The sequence below is a fragment of the Crinia signifera genome, chromosome 1 (genome assembly GCF_055691185.1).
Source record: "Crinia signifera chromosome 1, ASM5569118v1, whole genome shotgun sequence".
In the NCBI taxonomy this organism is placed as follows: domain Eukaryota; kingdom Metazoa; phylum Chordata; class Amphibia; order Anura; family Myobatrachidae; genus Crinia; species Crinia signifera.
The window spans coordinates 422,496,374-422,515,924 of record NC_139217.1 but is presented as its reverse complement, the minus strand read 5'-3'; the positions used below and the strand labels follow the sequence as shown (position 1 = coordinate 422,515,924).

Sequence of the window (19,551 nt, the reverse complement as noted above, 5' to 3'; positions counted from 1 at the left end):
TGCAAAATCCAAAAATCACTCCTTCCCTTCTGAGTCCTGCCATGCACCCAAATGGTATTTTTTGGTCACATGTGAGGCATTGCCGTACTCGGGAGAAATTGGGGCACAGATTTTGGGGTGCTTTTTCTCCTTCATACCTTCTGAAAATGAAAAATTTTGAGCCAGAACTGCATTTTTGTGTAAAAAAATGTAATTTTTCATTTTCACTGCCCAGTTGTATGAAAATTGGTGAAACCCCTGGGGGTTTGAAATGTACACTATACCCCTAGATGAATTCCCTGAGGGGTGTAGTTTGCAAAATGGGGTCACTTGTGGGGGGGTTTCACTGTATTGGTGCTTGGGGGGTCTTGGTAATGCGACATAGCACCCACCAAAATTCCACCAGAATCTGAGCTGCAAAATCCAAAAATCACTCCTTCCCTTCTGAGTCCTGCCATGCACCCAAATGGTATTTTTTGGTCACATGTGAGGCATTGCCGTACTCAGGAGAAATTGGGGCACAGATTTTGGGGTGCTTTGTCTCCTTCATTCCTTGTGAAAATGAAAAATTTTGAGCCAGAACTGCATTTTTGTGTAAAAAATGTAATTTTGCATTTGCACAGCCCAGTTGTATCAAAATTGGTGAAACCCCTGGGGGTTTGAAATGTACACTATACCCCTAGATGAATTCCCTGAGGGGTGTAGTTTGCAAAATGGGGTCACTTGTGGGGGTTTCCACTGTATTGGTGCTTGGGGGGTCTTGCTAATGCGACATAGCACCCACCAAACTTCCACCAGAATCTGAGCTGCAAAATCCAAAAATCACTCCTTCCCTTCTGAGTCCTGCCATGCACCCAAATGGTATTTTTTGGTCACATGTGAGGCATTGCCGTACTCGGGAGAAATTGGGGCACAGATTTTGGGGTGCTTTTTCTCCTTCATACCTTCTGAAAATGAAAAATTTTGAGCCAGAACTGCATTTTTGTGTAAAAAAATGTAATTTTTCATTTTCACTGCCCAGTTGTATGAAAATTGGTGAAACCCCTGGGGGTTTGAAATGTACACTATACCCCTAGATGAATTCCCTGAGGGGTGTAGTTTGCAAAATGGGGTCACTTGTGGGGGGGTTTCACTGTATTGGTGCTTGGGGGGTCTTGGTAATGCGACATAGCACCCACCAAAATTCCACCAGAATCTGAGCTGCAAAATCCCAAAATCACTCCTTCCCTTCTGAGTCCTGCCATGCACCCAAATGGTATTTTTTGGTCACATGTGAGGCATTGCCGTACTCGGGAGAAATTGGGGCACAGATTTTGGGGTGCTTTTTCTCCTTCATACCTTCTGAAAATGAAAAATTTTGAGCCAGAACTGCATTTTTGTGTAAAAAAATGTAATTTTTCATTTTCACTGCCCAGTTGTATCAAAATTGGTGAAACCCCTGGGGGTTTGAAATGTACACTATACCCCTAGATGAATTCCCTGAGGGGTGTAGTTTGCAAAATGGGGTCACTTGTGGGGGGGTTCCACTGTATTGGTGCTTGGGGGGTCTTGGTAATGCGACATAGCACCCACCAAAATCAACCAGAATCTGAGCTGCAAAATCCAAAAATCACTCCTTCCCTTCTGAGTCCTGCCATGCACCCAAATGGTATTTTTTGGTCACATGTGAGGCATTGCCGTACTCGGGAGAAATTGGGGCACAGATTTTGGGGTGCTTTGTCTCCTTCATTCCTTGTGAAAATGAAAAATTTTGAGCCAGAACTGCATTTTTGTGTAAAAAATGTAATTTTGCATTTGCACAGCCCAGTTGTATCAAAATTGGTGAAACCCCTGGGGGTTTGAAATGTACACTATACCCCTAGATGAATTCCCTGAGGGGTGTAGTTTGCAAAATGGGGTCACTTGTGGGGGTTTCCACTGTATTGGTGCTTGGGGGGTCTTGCTAATGCGACATAGCACCCACCAAACTTCCACCAGAATCTGAGCTGCAAAATCCAAAAATCACTCCTTCCCTTCTGAGTCCTGCCATGCACCCAAATGGTATTTTTTGGTCACATGTGAGGCATTGCCGTACTCGGGAGAAATTGGGGCACAGATTTTGGGGTGCTTTTTCTCCTTCATACCTTCTGAAAATGAAAAATTTTGAGCCAGAACTGCATTTTTGTGTAAAAAAATGTAATTTTTCATTTTCACTGCCCAGTTGTATGAAAATTGGTGAAACCCCTGGGGGTTTGAAATGTACACTATACCCCTAGATGAATTCCCTGAGGGGTGTAGTTTGCAAAATGGCGTCACTTGTGGGGGGGGTTTCACTGTATTGGTGCTTGGGGGGTCTTGGTAATGCGACATAGCACCCACCAAAATTCCACCAGAATCTGAGCTGCAAAATCCAAAAATCACTCCTTCCCTTCTGAGTCCTGCCATGCACCCAAATGGTATTTTTTGGTCACATGTGAGGCATTGCCGTACTCGGGAGAAATTGGGGCACAGATTTTGGGGTGCTTTTTCTCCTTCATACCTTCTGAAAATGAAAAATTTTGAGCCAGAACTGCATTTTTGTGTAAAAAAATGTAATTTTTCATTTTCACTGCCCAGTTGTATGAAAATTGGTGAAACCCCTGGGGGTTTGAAATGTACACTATACCCCTAGATGAATTCCCTGAGGGGTGTAGTTTGCAAAATGGGGTCACTTGTGGGGGGGTTTCACTGTATTGGTGCTTGGGGGGTCTTGGTAATGCGACATAGCACCCACCAAAATTCCACCAGAATCTGAGCTGCAAAATCCAAAAATCACTCCTTCCCTTCTGAGTCCTGCTATGCACCCAAATGGTATTTTTTGGTCACATGTGAGGCATTGCCGTACTCGGGAGAAATTGGGGCACAGATTTTGGGGTGCTTTGTCTCCTTCATTCCTTGTGAAAATGAAAAATTTTGAGCCAGAACTGCATTTTTGTGTAAAAAATGTAATTTTGCATTTGCACAGCCCAGTTGTATCAAAATTGGTGAAACCCCTGGGGGTTTGAAATGTACACTATACCCCTAGATGAATTCCCTGAGGGGTGTAGTTTGCAAAATGGGGTCACTTGTGGGGGTTTCCACTGTATTGGTGCTTGGGGGGTCTTGCTAATGCGACATAGCACCCACCAAACTTCCACCAGAATCTGAGCTGCAAAATCCAAAAATCACTCCTTCCCTTCTGAGTCCTGCCATGCACCCAAATGGTATTTTTTGGTCACATGTGAGGCATTGCCGTACTCGGGAGAAATTGGGGCACAGATTTTGGGGTGCTTTTTCTCCTTCATACCTTCTGAAAATGAAAAATTTTGAGCCAGAACTGCATTTTTGTGTAAAAAAATGTAATTTTTCATTTTCACTGCCCAGTTGTATGAAAATTGGTGAAACCCCTGGGGGTTTGAAATGTACACTATACCCCTAGATGAATTCCCTGAGGGGTGTAGTTTGCAAAATGGCGTCACTTGTGGGGGGGGTTTCACTGTATTGGTGCTTGGGGGGTCTTGGTAATGCGACATAGCACCCACCAAAATTCCACCAGAATCTGAGCTGCAAAATCCAAAAATCACTCCTTCCCTTCTGAGTCCTGCCATGCACCCAAATGGTATTTTTTGGTCACATGTGAGGCATTGCCGTACTCGGGAGAAATTGGGGCACAGATTTTGGGGTGCTTTTTCTCCTTCATACCTTCTGAAAATGAAAAATTTTGAGCCAGAACTGCATTTTTGTGTAAAAAAATGTAATTTTTCATTTTCACTGCCCAGTTGTATGAAAATTGGTGAAACCCCTGGGGGTTTGAAATGTACACTATACCCCTAGATGAATTCCCTGAGGGGTGTAGTTTGCAAAATGGGGTCACTTGTGGGGGGGTTTCACTGTATTGGTGCTTGGGGGGTCTTGGTAATGCGACATAGCACCCACCAAAATTCCACCAGAATCTGAGCTGCAAAATCCAAAAATCACTCCTTCCCTTCTGAGTCCTGCCATGCACCCAAATGGTATTTTTTGGTCACATGTGAGGCATTGCCGTACTCGGGAGAAATTGGGGCACAGATTTTGGGGTGCTTTTTCTCCTTCATACCTTCTGAAAATGAAAAATTTTGAGCCAGAACTGCATTTTTGTGTAAAAAAATGTAATTTTTCATTTTCACTGCCCAGTTGTATCAAAATTGGTGAAACCCCTGGGGGTTTGAAATGTACACTATACCCCTAGATGAATTCCCTGAGGGGTGTAGTTTGCAAAATGGGGTCACTTGTGGGGGGTTTCCACTGTATTGGTGCTTGGGGGGTCTTGGTAATGCGACATAGCACCCACCAAAATCAACCAGAATCTGAGCTGCAAAATCCAAAAATCACTCCTTCCCTTCTGAGTCCTGCCATGCACCCAAATGGTATTTTTTGGTCACATGTGAGGCATTGCCGTACTCGGGAGAAATTGGGGCACAGATTTTGGGGTGCTTTTTCTCCTTCATACCTTCTGAAAATGAAAAATTTTGAGCCAGAACTGCATTTTTGTGTAAAAAAATGTAATTTTTCATTTTCACTGCCCAGTTGTATGAAAATTGGTGAAACCCCTGGGGGTTTGAAATGTACACTATACCCCTAGATGAATTCCCTGAGGGGTGTAGTTTGCAAAATGGGGTCACTTGTGGGGGGGTTCCACTGTATTGGTGCTTGGGGGGTCTTGGTAATGCGACATAGCACCCACCAAAATCAACCAGAATCTGAGCTGCAAAATCCAAAAATCACTCCTTCCCTTCTGAGTCCTGCCATGCACCCAAATGGTATTTTTTGGTCACATGTGAGGCATTGCCGTACTCGGGAGAAATTGGGGCACAGATTTTGGGGTGCTTTGTCTCCTTCATTCCTTGTGAAAATGAAAAATTTTGAGCCAGAACTGCATTTTTGTGTAAAAAATGTAATTTTGCATTTGCACAGCCCAGTTGTATCAAAATTGGTGAAACCCCTGGGGGTTTGAAATGTACACTATACCCCTAGATGAATTCCCTGAGGGGTGTAGTTTGCAAAATGGGGTCACTTGTGGGGGTTTCCACTGTATTGGTGCTTGGGGGGTCTTGCTAATGCGACATAGCACCCACCAAACTTCCACCAGAATCTGAGCTGCAAAATCCAAAAATCACTCCTTCCCTTCTGAGTCCTGCCATGCACCCAAATGGTATTTTTTGGTCACATGTGAGGCATTGCCGTACTCGGGAGAAATTGGGGCACAGATTTTGGGGTGCTTTTTCTCCTTCATACCTTCTGAAAATGAAAAATTTTGAGCCAGAACTGCATTTTTGTGTAAAAAAATGTAATTTTTCATTTTCACTGCCCAGTTGTATCAAAATTGGTGAAACCCCTGGGGGTTTGAAATGTACACTATACCCCTAGATGAATTCCCTGAGGGGTGTAGTTTGCAAAATGGGGTCACTTGTGGGGGGGTTCCACTGTATTGGTGCTTGGGGGGTCTTGCTAATGCAACATAGCACCCACCAACATTCCACCAGAATCTGAGCTGCAAAATCCAAAAATCACTCCTTCCTTTCTGAGTCCTGCCATGCACCCAAATGGTATTTTTTGGTCACATGTGAGGCATTGCCGTACTCGGGAGAAATTGGGGCACAGATTTTGGGGTGCTTTTTCTCCTTCATACCTTCTGAAAATGAAAAATTTTGAGCCAGAACTGCATTTTTGTGTAAAAAATTTAATTTTTCATTTTCACTGCCCAGTTGTACCACAATTGGTGAAGCCCCTGGGGGTTTGAAATGTACACTATACCCCTAGATGAATTCCCTGAGGGGTGTAGTTTGCAAAATGGGGTCACTTGTGGGGGGGTTCCTAAATTTTAGCATCTTATGGTGCCTAGAAACCTACATGGTGCCTAAAAAATAATCTCATAAAAAGGAGGCTCCAAAATCAAGTAGGTGCTCCTTCTATTATGAAGCCTGTGGTTTGGTCAACGTGCACACTAGGGCCACATATAGGATATTTATGAAAACAAAAGAATTGGGGGAATCAATTTTTAGTCACATTTCTCTAGTAAAATGTACTGTGTTCCTTAGAAAAATGTATTAAAATTGCAAATCTGCAAAAAAAATGAAATTTTGAAATTTCACCTACACTTTGTTTTAATTCCTGTGAAACACCTAAAGGGTTAACAAACTTCCAAAATGCTGTTTTGAATACTGTGAGGGGTGCAGTTTTTGAAATGGTATCATTTATGGGGGTGTCTCACATACAAGTCCCTCAAAGTCACATCAGAACTGAACTGGTCCCTAAAAAAATCAGTGTTTGAAATTTTCTTGAAAATTTGAGAATTTGCTATTCATATTGTAAGCCTCCTAGTGTCCAAAAAAATTAAAAGGAAGTTGAAATAATGATGGAAACATAAAGTAGACATATGGTCTATGTTAGTTATTAACTATTTTGAGTGGTATGATTATTTGTCTCACAAGCAGAAAATTTAACATTTTGCAAATTGCTAAATTTTCCATTTTTTTACGACATTTTGGTATTTTTCACAAAAAAACACAGACTCTATCGACCCAAATTTACCACTAATTTGAAGTACAATGTGTCACGAGAAAACAATCTCAAAATCACTGGGATAAGTAAAAGCAAAAAAAAGTTATCCCCACTTAAGTGATACATGTCAGATTTGAAAAAAAGGGCTCTGTCAGGAACGCAAAAACTGGCTCTGTCAGGAAGGGGTTAAATTGTTGAAGACTCCAATCTACTTTTTAACCCAGAGAAAAAAATGTTAGTATAAAAATCTGAGAGTTAAAATTTGTGTAAATTGGCAAGATCAAATCCTATTTAGTCCTGATTGCTCACAACAAATGTCAAACATTGCGCAAAGGATACCAAATTAGTTTTAAGGAAATCTACATGTGTGTGAGATTAATAAAAATAAGTAAAACAAAAAAACAACACTGCAGGTTAAAAGTACCTGGATAATTTGCCCCTTCGTTGCATCCAATGCTTAGGCATTCCAAAGAAGACATTTTAAGTATTAAATCTTGTTCCTCTGTTGTTAGATATGAATCACAAATACCTATACTCTTGAAAGAACTGGAGAACCGTTCAATTGCCTTCCCAATGTGCTTGACAAAATCTCTGCAGTCAGTCATGAGGAGCTCAATTCGATCAGATAGTGAGAAAAAGATTTGGAACTTTTCCCAGTCTTCTTCAGAGAAGTTGTCACTGTCAACGGCAGTTATTTCTAGTTTCAAAAGTGGCACTTTATGGCCCTTAAGTGACATAAATGGCTTCACAATGGAATCCCTGAATACAATTTTGTCTGGGAATTTTGAATATACTTGATCACAGTCATCCTTTATCCTCTCGTTGTCTTGCTTAATTTTGTTCATTGACTGATAAGCAGAAGCGTATTCATTTTCCACTGTAGGAGCGCCAAGTCTTTTAACCTCTCTCTCTAAAACTGAATAGTCTGGTGGTATAAGCTGTTTCTTTGCATCAATGTTTAATGTCATATTGCTCAATAAGCTTATACTCTCTGGGTATTTTTCTATGAAACCGAGGATAGCTTCAGCAGAATTATTGTTGAGCATGCTTACAGAGATCCCAAATGTTTTCCCAGCAAGAAACTGCATGATTATTGGGGCACACTCTGGTAGACATTGACTCTGAGTTGCCACTTCAACAGCAAATGTCAGCAAAAGGTGCATAAGGACATAATCAATACCAATAGGGATGTGTTTACGTAGTATCAAAATAAAATTATCTTCATCCATTTCAAGTTCTGGGTGGTGCTTTAAATGTTCTCTACTGTCTAGATGGCAGTCCAGTGCCTCAGCCATGTCATACAAGCTGAATAAATAGGACAGGATCTTTGTAGTTGCCTTTGTGGAAATGCTGCTGGCATACTTCAGGAAATAGTTGTAAGGTCCGATGATTTTGAGAAAAGTATTTATCCGATGAAGGTAATGATAACCTTTGTCCAAGTCATCCTGTTTTTCGCTCTCTAATAGGTCACTCAGTCTCTTTCCAGCTAGAAACTCCTGGAATGAAGGGTTAAAAAACTTGTATATTGGCTGAAGCCTTTGGGCTGTGAATTTGCTCAAAAGTCCAAACTTGATGGCTTGGTCACTGTCCACACCGACTGCTCTTAGGTTGTTATCTGTGAAGTTAAACTGACACTGAAAAAGACCCTGGAGGGCAAGTTCTCCACATGAGGACACCAGAGAATCTACTACTTTAGGCTCGTTAGGGAATTTTGTTTTGTTATATTTCAAGAATGCTTTAAAAGCTTGTATGTCACAATCTGTAATATCACTGGGGTAATGAATGCTGTAAGAACAGTAGGCAACAATCGCCAGAGGCGATTGTAAAATATCCTTCAAATTTTGGGAAGTTTGCAACGCCAATATAAATGCATCTATGCGATCACTGTCATGTGAAAGCAAGTTCTTGACTATGTAAATAGTGCTCCTTAAAGAAAATTTTTGGATACTAAGTATGGTTCTTGCATTTTGCCGCAGCTTCCAAACTTTGTCAGTTCTCACTGTGATGGCCAGACTCACTCTATTCCAGGGGTTTTTCTTTAAAAGTTCTTCTATGGATCCTACAGTAGAGTCCATCAAACCATAGTCATCCAGGAGAAAGAGGACCTTCTCTTTTAAAAGCCTTATGATGTTCCCCATAAACTCCTCAGTCACAGATGTTGTGGATCCCATCAGCTGCTGGCAGATGATGTCACTAAGAGAATGTTGGCTACAGGTGGAAGATAGAGAGATATAAAACACAAGCTTGAACCTGCTGAGCACAGGACACCTCCCTGAGGCCCAGAGAATGGCAATCTTCCTGAGCAGAGCTGTTTTCCCACTGCCAGCTTCTCCTTCTATCATAGTGATGTCCCTCAGCTCTGACAGGATGTCCGGCAATGTGAGCTGCCTCATTGTATGATTTCTGGTGTCCTTCATTGCAACAGAGATATCTGCAAAGAGTGAGGTGAGATCTATGGAAACCATATCTCCAGTAGCAGACACATTATGAAATGTGGGATCCTGATATCTATCAAAGAGCTGCTTGCTCAATGTTTCCAATATGTTAAGAAACTCAGTTGGTCCATTTGTTGGTTCTGTAAAAACAAAAAAATTAACATTAACATTAAACAAGAAATTGTACAGAGACTATAATGTGGGGTACACACCAGGACATCCACGATCGTCCACGACCCCTAGACGTCCATGGAACGAATTCCCATGAACTTCCCAGGAGCTCCCGGGCAGTCCCCAGGAAACGATTAGCAAAAAGTATGTTTTTTGCGGAACAATCTAGATCCGATCCCGATGTACACGTGATGTTCGTAAAGACGGTCGGATCGCTGTTTTTTTTTTTTTTTACAAGAAAAACATGCGACTGTCATCAGATTGGCCTTTGAAATTTATATAAAGGGGCTGGACTAGCTGAGGGGATAGGAATAGCAGCAGCCATGTAAAACCAGTGTATTTCTGTTTTGTGACTAGTGAGGCTTGGTGTAAACCTGCTGGACGCTGCACATAGCTATTTTATACATTACTTTGTTTTGCCTGCCATTACAAAGTGTCTTTTAACCCTGCACTGACAGTGTCAACTATGGAGAATGCAGTGATGGGTCGTCACCAGCAAGATTACCTGCTCTATTATGCTGTGCTGAAGCTCAGGCATCTGAGGGCCCAGCGCAGGAGAGGAAGATCATGCTGGACAAAGCAGTGGCTACTGCAGCGTCAGACTCGGTCTCACATGCCACTGCTCAGGGAGATCAGGGAAAATAACCCAGACGACTACCGTAACTTTTTGCGGATGGATGATGCCACCTTCCAGGAATTGCTTCGTCTGGTGACTCCTCACATCGAGAAGCAGGATACCAAGTGTCGCATGGCTATCCCTGCTGAGGAACGGCTGGTGGTGACTCTGAGGTTTCTGGTGACAGGACAGTCTCTTGCTGACCTGAAGTTTGGATCCCTCATCTCCCCGCAAGCTTTGGGCCTCATCATCCGGGAGACTTGCAAAGCCATTGTGAAGGTGCTGCAGTACCAGTATTGCAAGGTAAGGAGGAAAAAGACACCGTACACTTTATTGTGCAAACAAAAATGTTTTATTGATAATTTAGGCCTAGTACAGAAACAGGTTTTTTAGGCCTTTAATATATAAAGCATTTGTAAATATATAGAAAAATATATAATTATTGTGTTAACGCTAATAGGTACTCTTTACCTAGAACGGCGCCCATCGCGGTGATCGCGACATCGCGGGCAGTACATAAACGGCCGCGACGCAATGCCCGCGATCACCGCGATTTTCCCATAGGGAACAATGTTAAAAAGCCTGATTGACCGCGATTTTGCATTCAATGCCCGCGATTTTCCCATAGGAATCAATGTTAAATGGGCTACAGAGCCCAAATAGGCACGATTAACCCTTAAATGTCCCCCCAATTTTTGTACGCCACCCCACGATCCACGCCAACCCGAAGCGTGGCGAGCGCAGCGAGCCCGCGAGGGGCGGCGGTACGCGTCCTCCGACCTTTTCATGCCCTACTATCCACGTCGGCGTGGAGTTGAGAATAGAATAGTGTGGCGAGCGCAGAGAGCCACCGAGGCCCGAAGCGTGGCGAGCGCAGCGAGCCCCGCGAGGGGACGCGGATACCTTCACAGTTATCCGCGTCCCCTCGCGGGCTTCACAGGTGTCCGTGGCGACGCGGACACCTGTGAAGCCCGCGAGGGGACGCGTATAACTGTGAAGGTATCCGCGTCCCCTCGCGGGGCTCGCTGCGCTCGCCACGCTTCGGGCCTCGGTGGCTCGCTGCGCTCGCCACACTATTCTATTCTCAACTCCACGCCGACGTGGATAGTAGGGCATGAAAAGGTCGGAGGACGCGTACCGCCGCCCCTCGCGGGCTCGCTGCGCTCGCCACGCTTCGGGTTGGCGTGGATCGTGGGGTGGCGTACAAAAATTGGGGGGACATTTAAGGGTTAATTGTGCCTATTTGGGCTCTGTAGCCCATTTAACATTGATTCCTATGTGAAAATCGTGGGCATTGAGGCATTTTAAAGTAAAATCGCGGTCAATCAGGCTTTTTAACATTGTTCCCTATGGGAAAATCGCGGTCATCGCGGGTACACGATTTTTATGTACCCGCGATTTACCCGCGATGACCGCGATTTTTTACCCCCGACGCCCGCGATTCTAATCGCGGGCGCCGTTCTAGGTAAAGAGTACCCGCTAATATATTACAATACCTTATAAAAGATATTTTTGAAAAATCACACTACTATATATAAACATTTAAGTATCACCTAGTTTTAACTTTCCCAATAACTACGGGCACTGCGTGGCAGAGGAGGTCTGCCGCAGATATGTAAAGGCTGTGGCACACATGGCGCATGGTGCAGATGCAATGAGCCCGGCCCCATTGATGTGCGCCATGCACCATGTGAGCAATGACCTTCACATATCTGCAGCTGAGACCATGTATGTCGCACAGTACCCTATACTATTGAAAATAAAAAAAGGGGAATACTTGGTTTTTGCTCTCCAGATTGAGGAGAATACTGTTCTCCCTCTGGTAATGCAGGTACAGGTAGCAGCATATATATAAAACTAAAAAAAAGACACTCTTGCATTTATAAAAAGGGCCTGTTTCAAAAGTTGCCACAGTAGGGATAAGGTATTGTGTGGCAGAGGAGGTCTGCTGCAGATATGTAACGGCTGCGGTACACATGGCGCATGGCGCAGATGCAATGGGCCCGGCCCCATTGATGTGCGCCATGTGCCATGTGAGCAGTGGCCTTCACATATCTGCAGCTGAGACCATCTCTGTCGCACAGTACCCCAAACTATTGGAAAATAAAAAAAGGGGAATACTTGGTTTTTGCTCTCCAGATTGAGGAGAATACTGTTCTCCCTCTGGTAATGCAGGTACAGGTAGCAGCATATATATAAAACAAAAAAAAGACACTGTCAACTTATGAAACAGGCCCTTGCAACAGTAGGCATAAGGTACTGTGTGACAGAGGAGGTCTGCCGCAGATATGTAAAGGCTGCGGCACGCATGGTGCAGATGCAATGGGCCTTGCCCCATTGATGTGCGCCATACGCCATGTGAGCAGGGGCCTTCACATATCTGCAGCTGAGACCATGTCAATGGCAAATGACAAAATAGCCTATATTTTATGACAAAAGGATCTTTAACTACAGGCTATCTAGGGCACGGCATGTTGTGGAAAATGCTTTTGGAATCCTGGCTAGCCGGTTTCTTATTTACCACACTGCCATTAACCTGATGGTGGACAAAATGGACTGGGTTGTCACGGCGTGGTGTGTCCTGCACAATTTACTACTCAGAAAAGCCACACAGCAAAGTGCTACAGGCACAGCACTCCAAGAAGACCCAGATCTGCCAGAGGAGGTAGTGCAGATTTCCTCCTTGCAAATCCTGACACAACACTTCACGGGGAGTGCACGAGCCAAACAGGTGAGGGAAGAGTACATGGCCTACTTTAATGGAGGGGGGGCTGTGGATTGGCAGGAGGAATCAATTAGATAGGCAACAATCTTGACTATGTACTCACCAGCACAGACTGCGAATTCTCATCCTCATGCGCCGTGACTTCTGGGGTCTCATGTTCAACCATCAGGACTACACCTGTCCTCATCGACTCCTGTCTGAGGGTGAACGTCAACCTGTCATAGTACCAGAGCAATGTTTGATACATCTCGTCGACTCCAGCACCAGACTTCTTTGCAGCCTCCACTTTTTTGTGTTCTTTCAGGAAAACTGTCCTGAGGTTCTGAATGCGTTTCCGCACCCATTCTACGTTGGCCTCCGGGTGAAATGGGAGGCTGTAGCGAGTCAAGTCCTCCAAGGCTTTATTTCTTTTGATTTTGTTTGAATACTCCTTGGACTTGGTTCTCCACAGGCATTCGTGGGAATGATACCTCAATAAAACCTTCCACGAATTCCTGTTCTTTCACAGTAGACATGGTGACTGTAAAAAGTTAAAACCATTTTGTTATTATATTTATGTCCATGTTTCGTTTTATAGTTAAAGTTTTATAGTTATAGTTATCAATTTACCTAGTTCATATGTTTAAAGTATTTAAAATGTTAATAAACTTTACTTTTATGAAAAACACTATACATTTTATTGCGCACATTGCTATTCACAGAAACTGGTGAATGGGGCCTAGCAGACAGTGCTTGAAAAACAGCAATGGTGGCCAATGGTTATATATATATATATATCCCTTGGACCCGATTGAAATTGAGGTACAAGGGTTTATCATTTGTACCTTCTTCTACACGTGACAAGTTTCAATGGCGGGTGGATTGTTTCAGATTTGGTCGTTCACTAAGACTGAAAGAACATTTTGGCCAACAACAGTCAATAAGTGAGCACCCCCCTGAGATCCCAGCCAAGCTTAAAAGGCTTCTACCTCGTTCTTCTTTTGACCCTCAAACTCACAACCCCTCTGTCAAGGCATTTACTAGGATGATGGAAGCATCAGCTGACACTGAACGGTCAGGGTTGCCCTTGTCCCATAATATGTCTGTTGCTGAAAGGACTGCCTTGCGGGCCTTGTGTGATAGGTCTGACATCGTTATACGCAAGGCCGACAAGGGGGGTTCTGTAGTGGTGCAAGACTTGAGCAAATATGTTTTGGAATGTCAACGTCAATTATCTGATGTATCAGTTTATGAGAGCTTACAGAAAGACCCCTCTATAGGATTTAAGGCGGAGTTAGATGGTATCTTAAATGTTGCATTTAATACAGGTGTGATTTCAGAGAATGTCTGCAAGGCATTGCAGACCTCATTCCCTATAACACCCTTATTCTACACCTTACCCAAGGTGCATAAGGGATTGGTAGACCCCCCTGGTAGGCCTATAATCTCTGCCAGGGGGTCACTATATCACCCTGTTTCTACATACCTTGATGCATACTTGAATCCTTGTATCCAGCAAACTGCTGCATACCTTAAGGATACAAATATGCTAATAAATAAATTGCAGGAGGTAGACAATTGGCCAGAGGGCATGTTGCTTTGCAGAGCTGATGTAACAAGCCTCTATACATGCATCCCCCTCCAGGAGGGGATGGAGGCTACCCACAACTTGTTGCGCAATAATGCATGGTATACTGGTCCCTCTATTGAATTTTTTATGCAACTGTTGTCCCTTGTACTTAATAGGAACTACTTCACCTTCAATAGCCTTATGTTTAGACAACGCCTAGGCTGTGCGATGGGGTCCCCAGTGGCCCCATCGTATGCTAACGCCTATATGTGTGATATCGATAACAAACTGTTTTTACAGGGCCCTATGAAGGGTGAAGTAGTGCTATATTTAAGGTACATCGCCGACCTCCTCATTTTGGGGGGGGGGGGGGTCTGAGAGTTCATTGATACAGCTGTTTGAACAACATAATGCCTCTGCCAGCCCAGTAAAATTCACTTTTTCTATTAGTAAACATACAGTTAACTTTTTGGATGTAAAGATGACCTTGGTCGACAATAAATTGTCCACATCCATACACATAAAGGAGACGGATTGCAACACAGTGTTGCGACACGAGAGTTGCCATCCGCTACCTTTGCGTAAAGGCTTACCCTTCTCTCAAATGTTGAGAGTAAGGCGGATCACCAGTGACCTAGAGCAAGCTGTGACCGACCTTAATGTAATGCAGGACAAATTCGAGCAACGTGGTTACAGAAGGAAAGATCTTGAGATGGTTAAAAAGAAAGTCTTAGAGATTCCTGGGGAAGCTGTTTTAAACCCCACTGTGAAGAACATCAGAGTACAAGAAAAATTACCTTGGGTCAACCAATATGCTGTTGACAGTCCAGTGGTTACAAAACAGGTTAAACATTACTGGCCACTAATCACGTCTGACAAAGCCTTACCAGGCTTGAATAAGATGCAGATCATGCCTGCTTACAAAAGATCTAGGAATTTAAATGACATGTTGGTAAAGTTAGATATAAGCGAATTGACCAAAAAGGCAGCACCAGTGCATTTTTTGACCAGACAGGCTGGTTGTTATAGATGTGTGGGATGTACCACTTGCAGGGCTCTGCTTGTGGGTAATTTCATCAGTCATCCCCATACCGGCAGGAAAATCCTGATATAGGCCCTTATTCAGATCTGTGCGGCCGGAGCCGCACACGGTGCTCCGGCCGCACAAACCAATCCCCGCCCACGATACGGATCGCCACGGCCGTCCGTACACGGACGGCTGGCGATCCGCAAGAAAATGGTGGGGCGTACGCCTCCACCATGGTGGGAGCTGCCCCCTGCATTCGATGGTCGGCGACCATCGAAGGCAGGGCCGCACGCCCCACCAGGTCCCGCAAGCTGAGACCACACGGACAATCGTCCGTGTGATAGCTTGTATGGGGGCTGAGAGCTGACATCCGGCGACGTCAGCTTTCCGCCCCCATCACTGGCGTCATACCCTCATTAGCATGCATACGCCCCGCGTTTGCATGGGAACGCCCATGAAACGCGGGGCGTATGCATAGGGAAATGAGGGTATGAAGCCCCTCACGCCCCTATACGCCCCCTTTGCGGCGGACGAACTACGTCTGCGGCGAATTGGGCTGCACATGCGCAGATTGACCTCTGCGCATGTGCAGACTGAAAACATCGGCGGTACGGCCGCACGCGGGCCGTACCGCACGATTCAGAATAAGGGCCAAAGTTTGCAGTTACTTGCTCCACTAAATATGTTGTGTACGTTCTGTCTTGTCCATGTGGACTTTACTACGTGGGCAAGACAGAATGTCAATTTAAGGAGAGAATGGCGAATCATCGCCACGCCATTAGACAGGCATTGTCTAGTGGCACCAGTGATCAACCAGTGGCTAGACACTGTGTTCTAATGGGACACAGTGTTGCTAGCCTGAGATAAAAAATTATTGATCACGTGCCTTTACCACGAGGGGTGGAAACAGGGGTAGGCTCCTTCTTCAAGCGGAAGCCCGCTGGATATTTGCCCTAGACACCCTGTCACCGAGGGGACTTAATGAGCAGCATGGGCTGCACAGTTTTTTGTAGTTTCCCCAATGCATATTGTTATCTTGTTTGCAGAGTACGCATACCGTTATATTAGTATTGTTGTTATAGCGTTGCAGCATAATGTTTAATGTTTATTGGTTTGTCTGTATTTTTAAATGTTTTTGTTCATTTCTTATATTATGTTCTCACGATTTCACTGTTTGTTTATATTTTTCAGTTCCTATAGCAACCTTATGCCCTGTGCAAGCCCCTTGCGTGTTCAACGTTCAGAGACGTCTGACAGCGCTGATGTCATGAAGTGGCGCCCGGGATGAATGACGCATCATATGACGTGACCCGGAAGCGCACGGATTCCATCAGGCAATCTGCGTCTTCAGCGTGGACACGGCAGGTTGGCTGACACAGGTGAGTATGATTATTGTGTATGGGGGTGGGTCCCTGTGGGGTATTTATTGTGCACATGTACTTCTGTTTGGTTGTACCCTGACAATGAGCTGAGGCTCGAAACACTGTGTTGGTGCATACACCTGAACCTGCAATAAAGCAGCATTTTGATTGAATACCGTCTCCGAGTGCCACCTTGCTTCTGCTATATATATATATATATATATATATATATATATATAAATAGGGTGATGACCCCAAGTGCGCTACCAAGAAGCAGCTACTCTATAAGTCACCCCTGTTAGCGGGAGACGAAACTAAGAAATGTAGAAACCAGGATATAGAGAGCGCTAAGTAGTATTCCACCACCTGATATGAGTGTAATATTTCACTTACAAATTAATACATACAACTTTGTATAAACAGGATAATTTATTAAAACTTTTTCTTAAAAATCCATTGTTGTGTTCTTTCAAGATGTCAACAGAAATAACCCAACGCGTTTCGCCTTTCAGGAAGGCTTCATCAGGTTTTTTTTTATGCACACATGCACTGCAAGTGGTAGAAAGAATGCCAAACATAAATAACACTGTTCATTCAATGTTTTTATGTTTAAAAAGAAATACAATGATGAGGTACAGTAATGAAGGAGGTACATACCACGAAAGAACAGTGTAAAAACAATCACTGATGGAAGTGTAGGCTTTAATAGAACTTCCCACAATCTAGAGAGATAAAGTAATTTTCTTAAAAATCTGATTAAGAAAATTACTTTATCTCTCTAGATTGTGGGAAGTTCTATTAAAGCCTACACTTCCGTCAGTGATTGTTTTTACACTGTTCTTTCGTGGTATGTACCTCCTTCATTACTGTACCTCATCATTGTATTTCTTTTTAAACATACAAACATTGAATGAACAGTGTTATTTATGTTTGGCATTCTTTCTACCACTTGCAGTGCATGTGTGCATAAAAAAAACCCTGATGAAGCCTTCCTGAAAGGCGAAACGCGTTGGCTTATTTCTGTTGACATCTTGAAAGAACACAACAATGGATTTTTAAGAAAAAGTTTTAATAAATTATCCTGTTTATACAAAGTTGTATGTATTAATTTGTAAAGTGAAATATTACACTCATATCAGGGGGTGGAATACTACTTAGCGCTCTCTATATCCTGGTTTCTACATATATATATATATATATATATATATATATATATATAGTGCATTCGGCTGGCACTCTTCTCCTAATGAAATCTCTTTTGGCCTGGTGCCATCAGTAGGGATACAGCCAAGGCTTGTTCCCAAATACATGTGGGGAATAGCAGTGGCACTCAGGACTTATTCCAACAGAAAAACGACTCGTAGCCAAAACCAGTGACGTTTCAGCCCTTCAGGGCTTTTATCAAAAACAGCTTACATAAATGAATAAGGTGAGCTTACCTCTATATATAGTGCAACATCAGTGCTGTAAGCAGGGACCGCGGTCACTCATGGACGCCGATGGCGCTGTGTTGGTGACGTCACTGTCAGTGAGATCGTTGCCGCGGCAACGCGTCTGTTCATTATAGGAAACAATAAAGTTTTGTTGAGACTGAAGAAAAAAAAGTGAGAATGTGCTTTTGAATGCTTCTGAATGTGAGCAGCTGTCACTGTTTATAACACAGGTGATAAAAACACAACAAAACCTAAAAATATTGGTGATAAGTAGAAACATAAATCTAAATGACAGCAGGTAAATGTGAAAGAATTACTTATAACTAAATTAAACAACGATGACAGTATAGTAGAGCTAACGTGTGAAACGTATAATACATAAACAAAAGATAGCCTAATTTTGAACCACTGCCTTGCTTGTATAGGAGTGATCTGTAATGTAAGCACGGATCACTTAATTGATCAAAAGCTATAACTGCTCAAATAAATTTTTCCAAGACGGGGATGTATTGCTTAATGATTAGTAATCTATTTTAAATAATTGGGCCGCTGTTGAGCTCCCATCTGTCTACATATGTTGTGTAATGCTGTACAGGTAATGTAGTAAAAAAAAGCATATATAAGCACTTCACTTCAGTGCTATTAGACACCAGCTAAATAGATGTCATCTCACTATGGGACATCATCTGTTGTTATCTAACTCACAAGAACCAATGCAGTCCCAACTGCTCGTTGAGACCTCTGGAGGCCATGGTTCCCAGTTTATGGATCCAGCGGGTCTCAAGCTGCAACAGCTTTCTCCCCCTGTCTCCCCCTCTCACCAGTGGTGGCACGTGGTCAAGAATCATATATTTGACTGTGGATAAGGGATGTCTAGCTTTGGCATAATGTCGGGCCAGTGGTTGATCACTGGTACCCTTGTTTATGGCAGCCCGAATGGCGGAGCGGTGTTGAGACATACGCTCCTTGAATTGTCTCTCAGTTTTGCCTATATAAGCCAATGGAGCACGGGCAAAAGATAATGTAAACGACAAATTTTGTCGTACATGTTAGGAAATGCTTTATGGGAAACCGTCTCCCTGTGTAGTGGTGTGTAATATGGGAGCCCGTTTGCATAAAACTGCAAGAAGTGCAGTTTGGGCATTTAAAACACTCATTTCTTGTTTTACCAAGAAAAGTGGTGACCGGGACTTTACCCATGTTGGTTATGTCTGTTTTTACCAGATGGTCACATAAGCTTTTCCCTTTCCTAAATGCCGGCATCAGTGATTTGTTGCCCAGATTGAGGTCAGAGTCGGACCTGACTATCGGCCAGAATTTTTTGACTTTTTTAATTTTATCATGGGATTCGTTGGTGGGCTGCCATAAACAAGGGTACCAGTGATCAACCACTGGCCCGACATTATGCCAAAGCTAGACATCCCTTATCCACAGTCAAATATATGATTCTTGACCACGTGCCACCACTGGTGAGAGGGGGAGACAGGGGGAGAAAGCTGTTGCAGCTTGAGACCCGCTGGATCCATAAACTGGGAACCATGGCCCCCAGAAGTCTCAACGAGCAGTTGGGACTGCATTGGTTCTTGTGAGTTAGATAACAACAGATGATGTCCCATAGTGAGATGACATCTATTTAGCTGGTGTCTAATAGCACTGAAGTGAAGTGCTTATATATGCTTTTTTTTTTACTACATTACCTGTACAGCATTACACAACAT

At 43.5% G+C, this 19,551-nt stretch overlaps 1 protein-coding gene across 1 annotated transcript in view; it reads right to left on the bottom strand.

Annotated features, from left to right (window-relative positions):
• LOC146018514 (baculoviral IAP repeat-containing protein 1-like) overlaps positions 1 to 19,551 on the bottom strand; it is a 75,059-nt gene that overhangs the window by 21,916 nt on the left and 33,592 nt on the right. Inside the window, exon 5 of the mRNA XM_083151878.1 lies at positions 6,941 to 9,091. Coding sequence (XP_083008004.1) covers positions 6,941 to 9,091 — 2,151 coding nt within the window. The remainder of the gene's footprint in view (positions 1 to 6,940; positions 9,092 to 19,551) is intronic.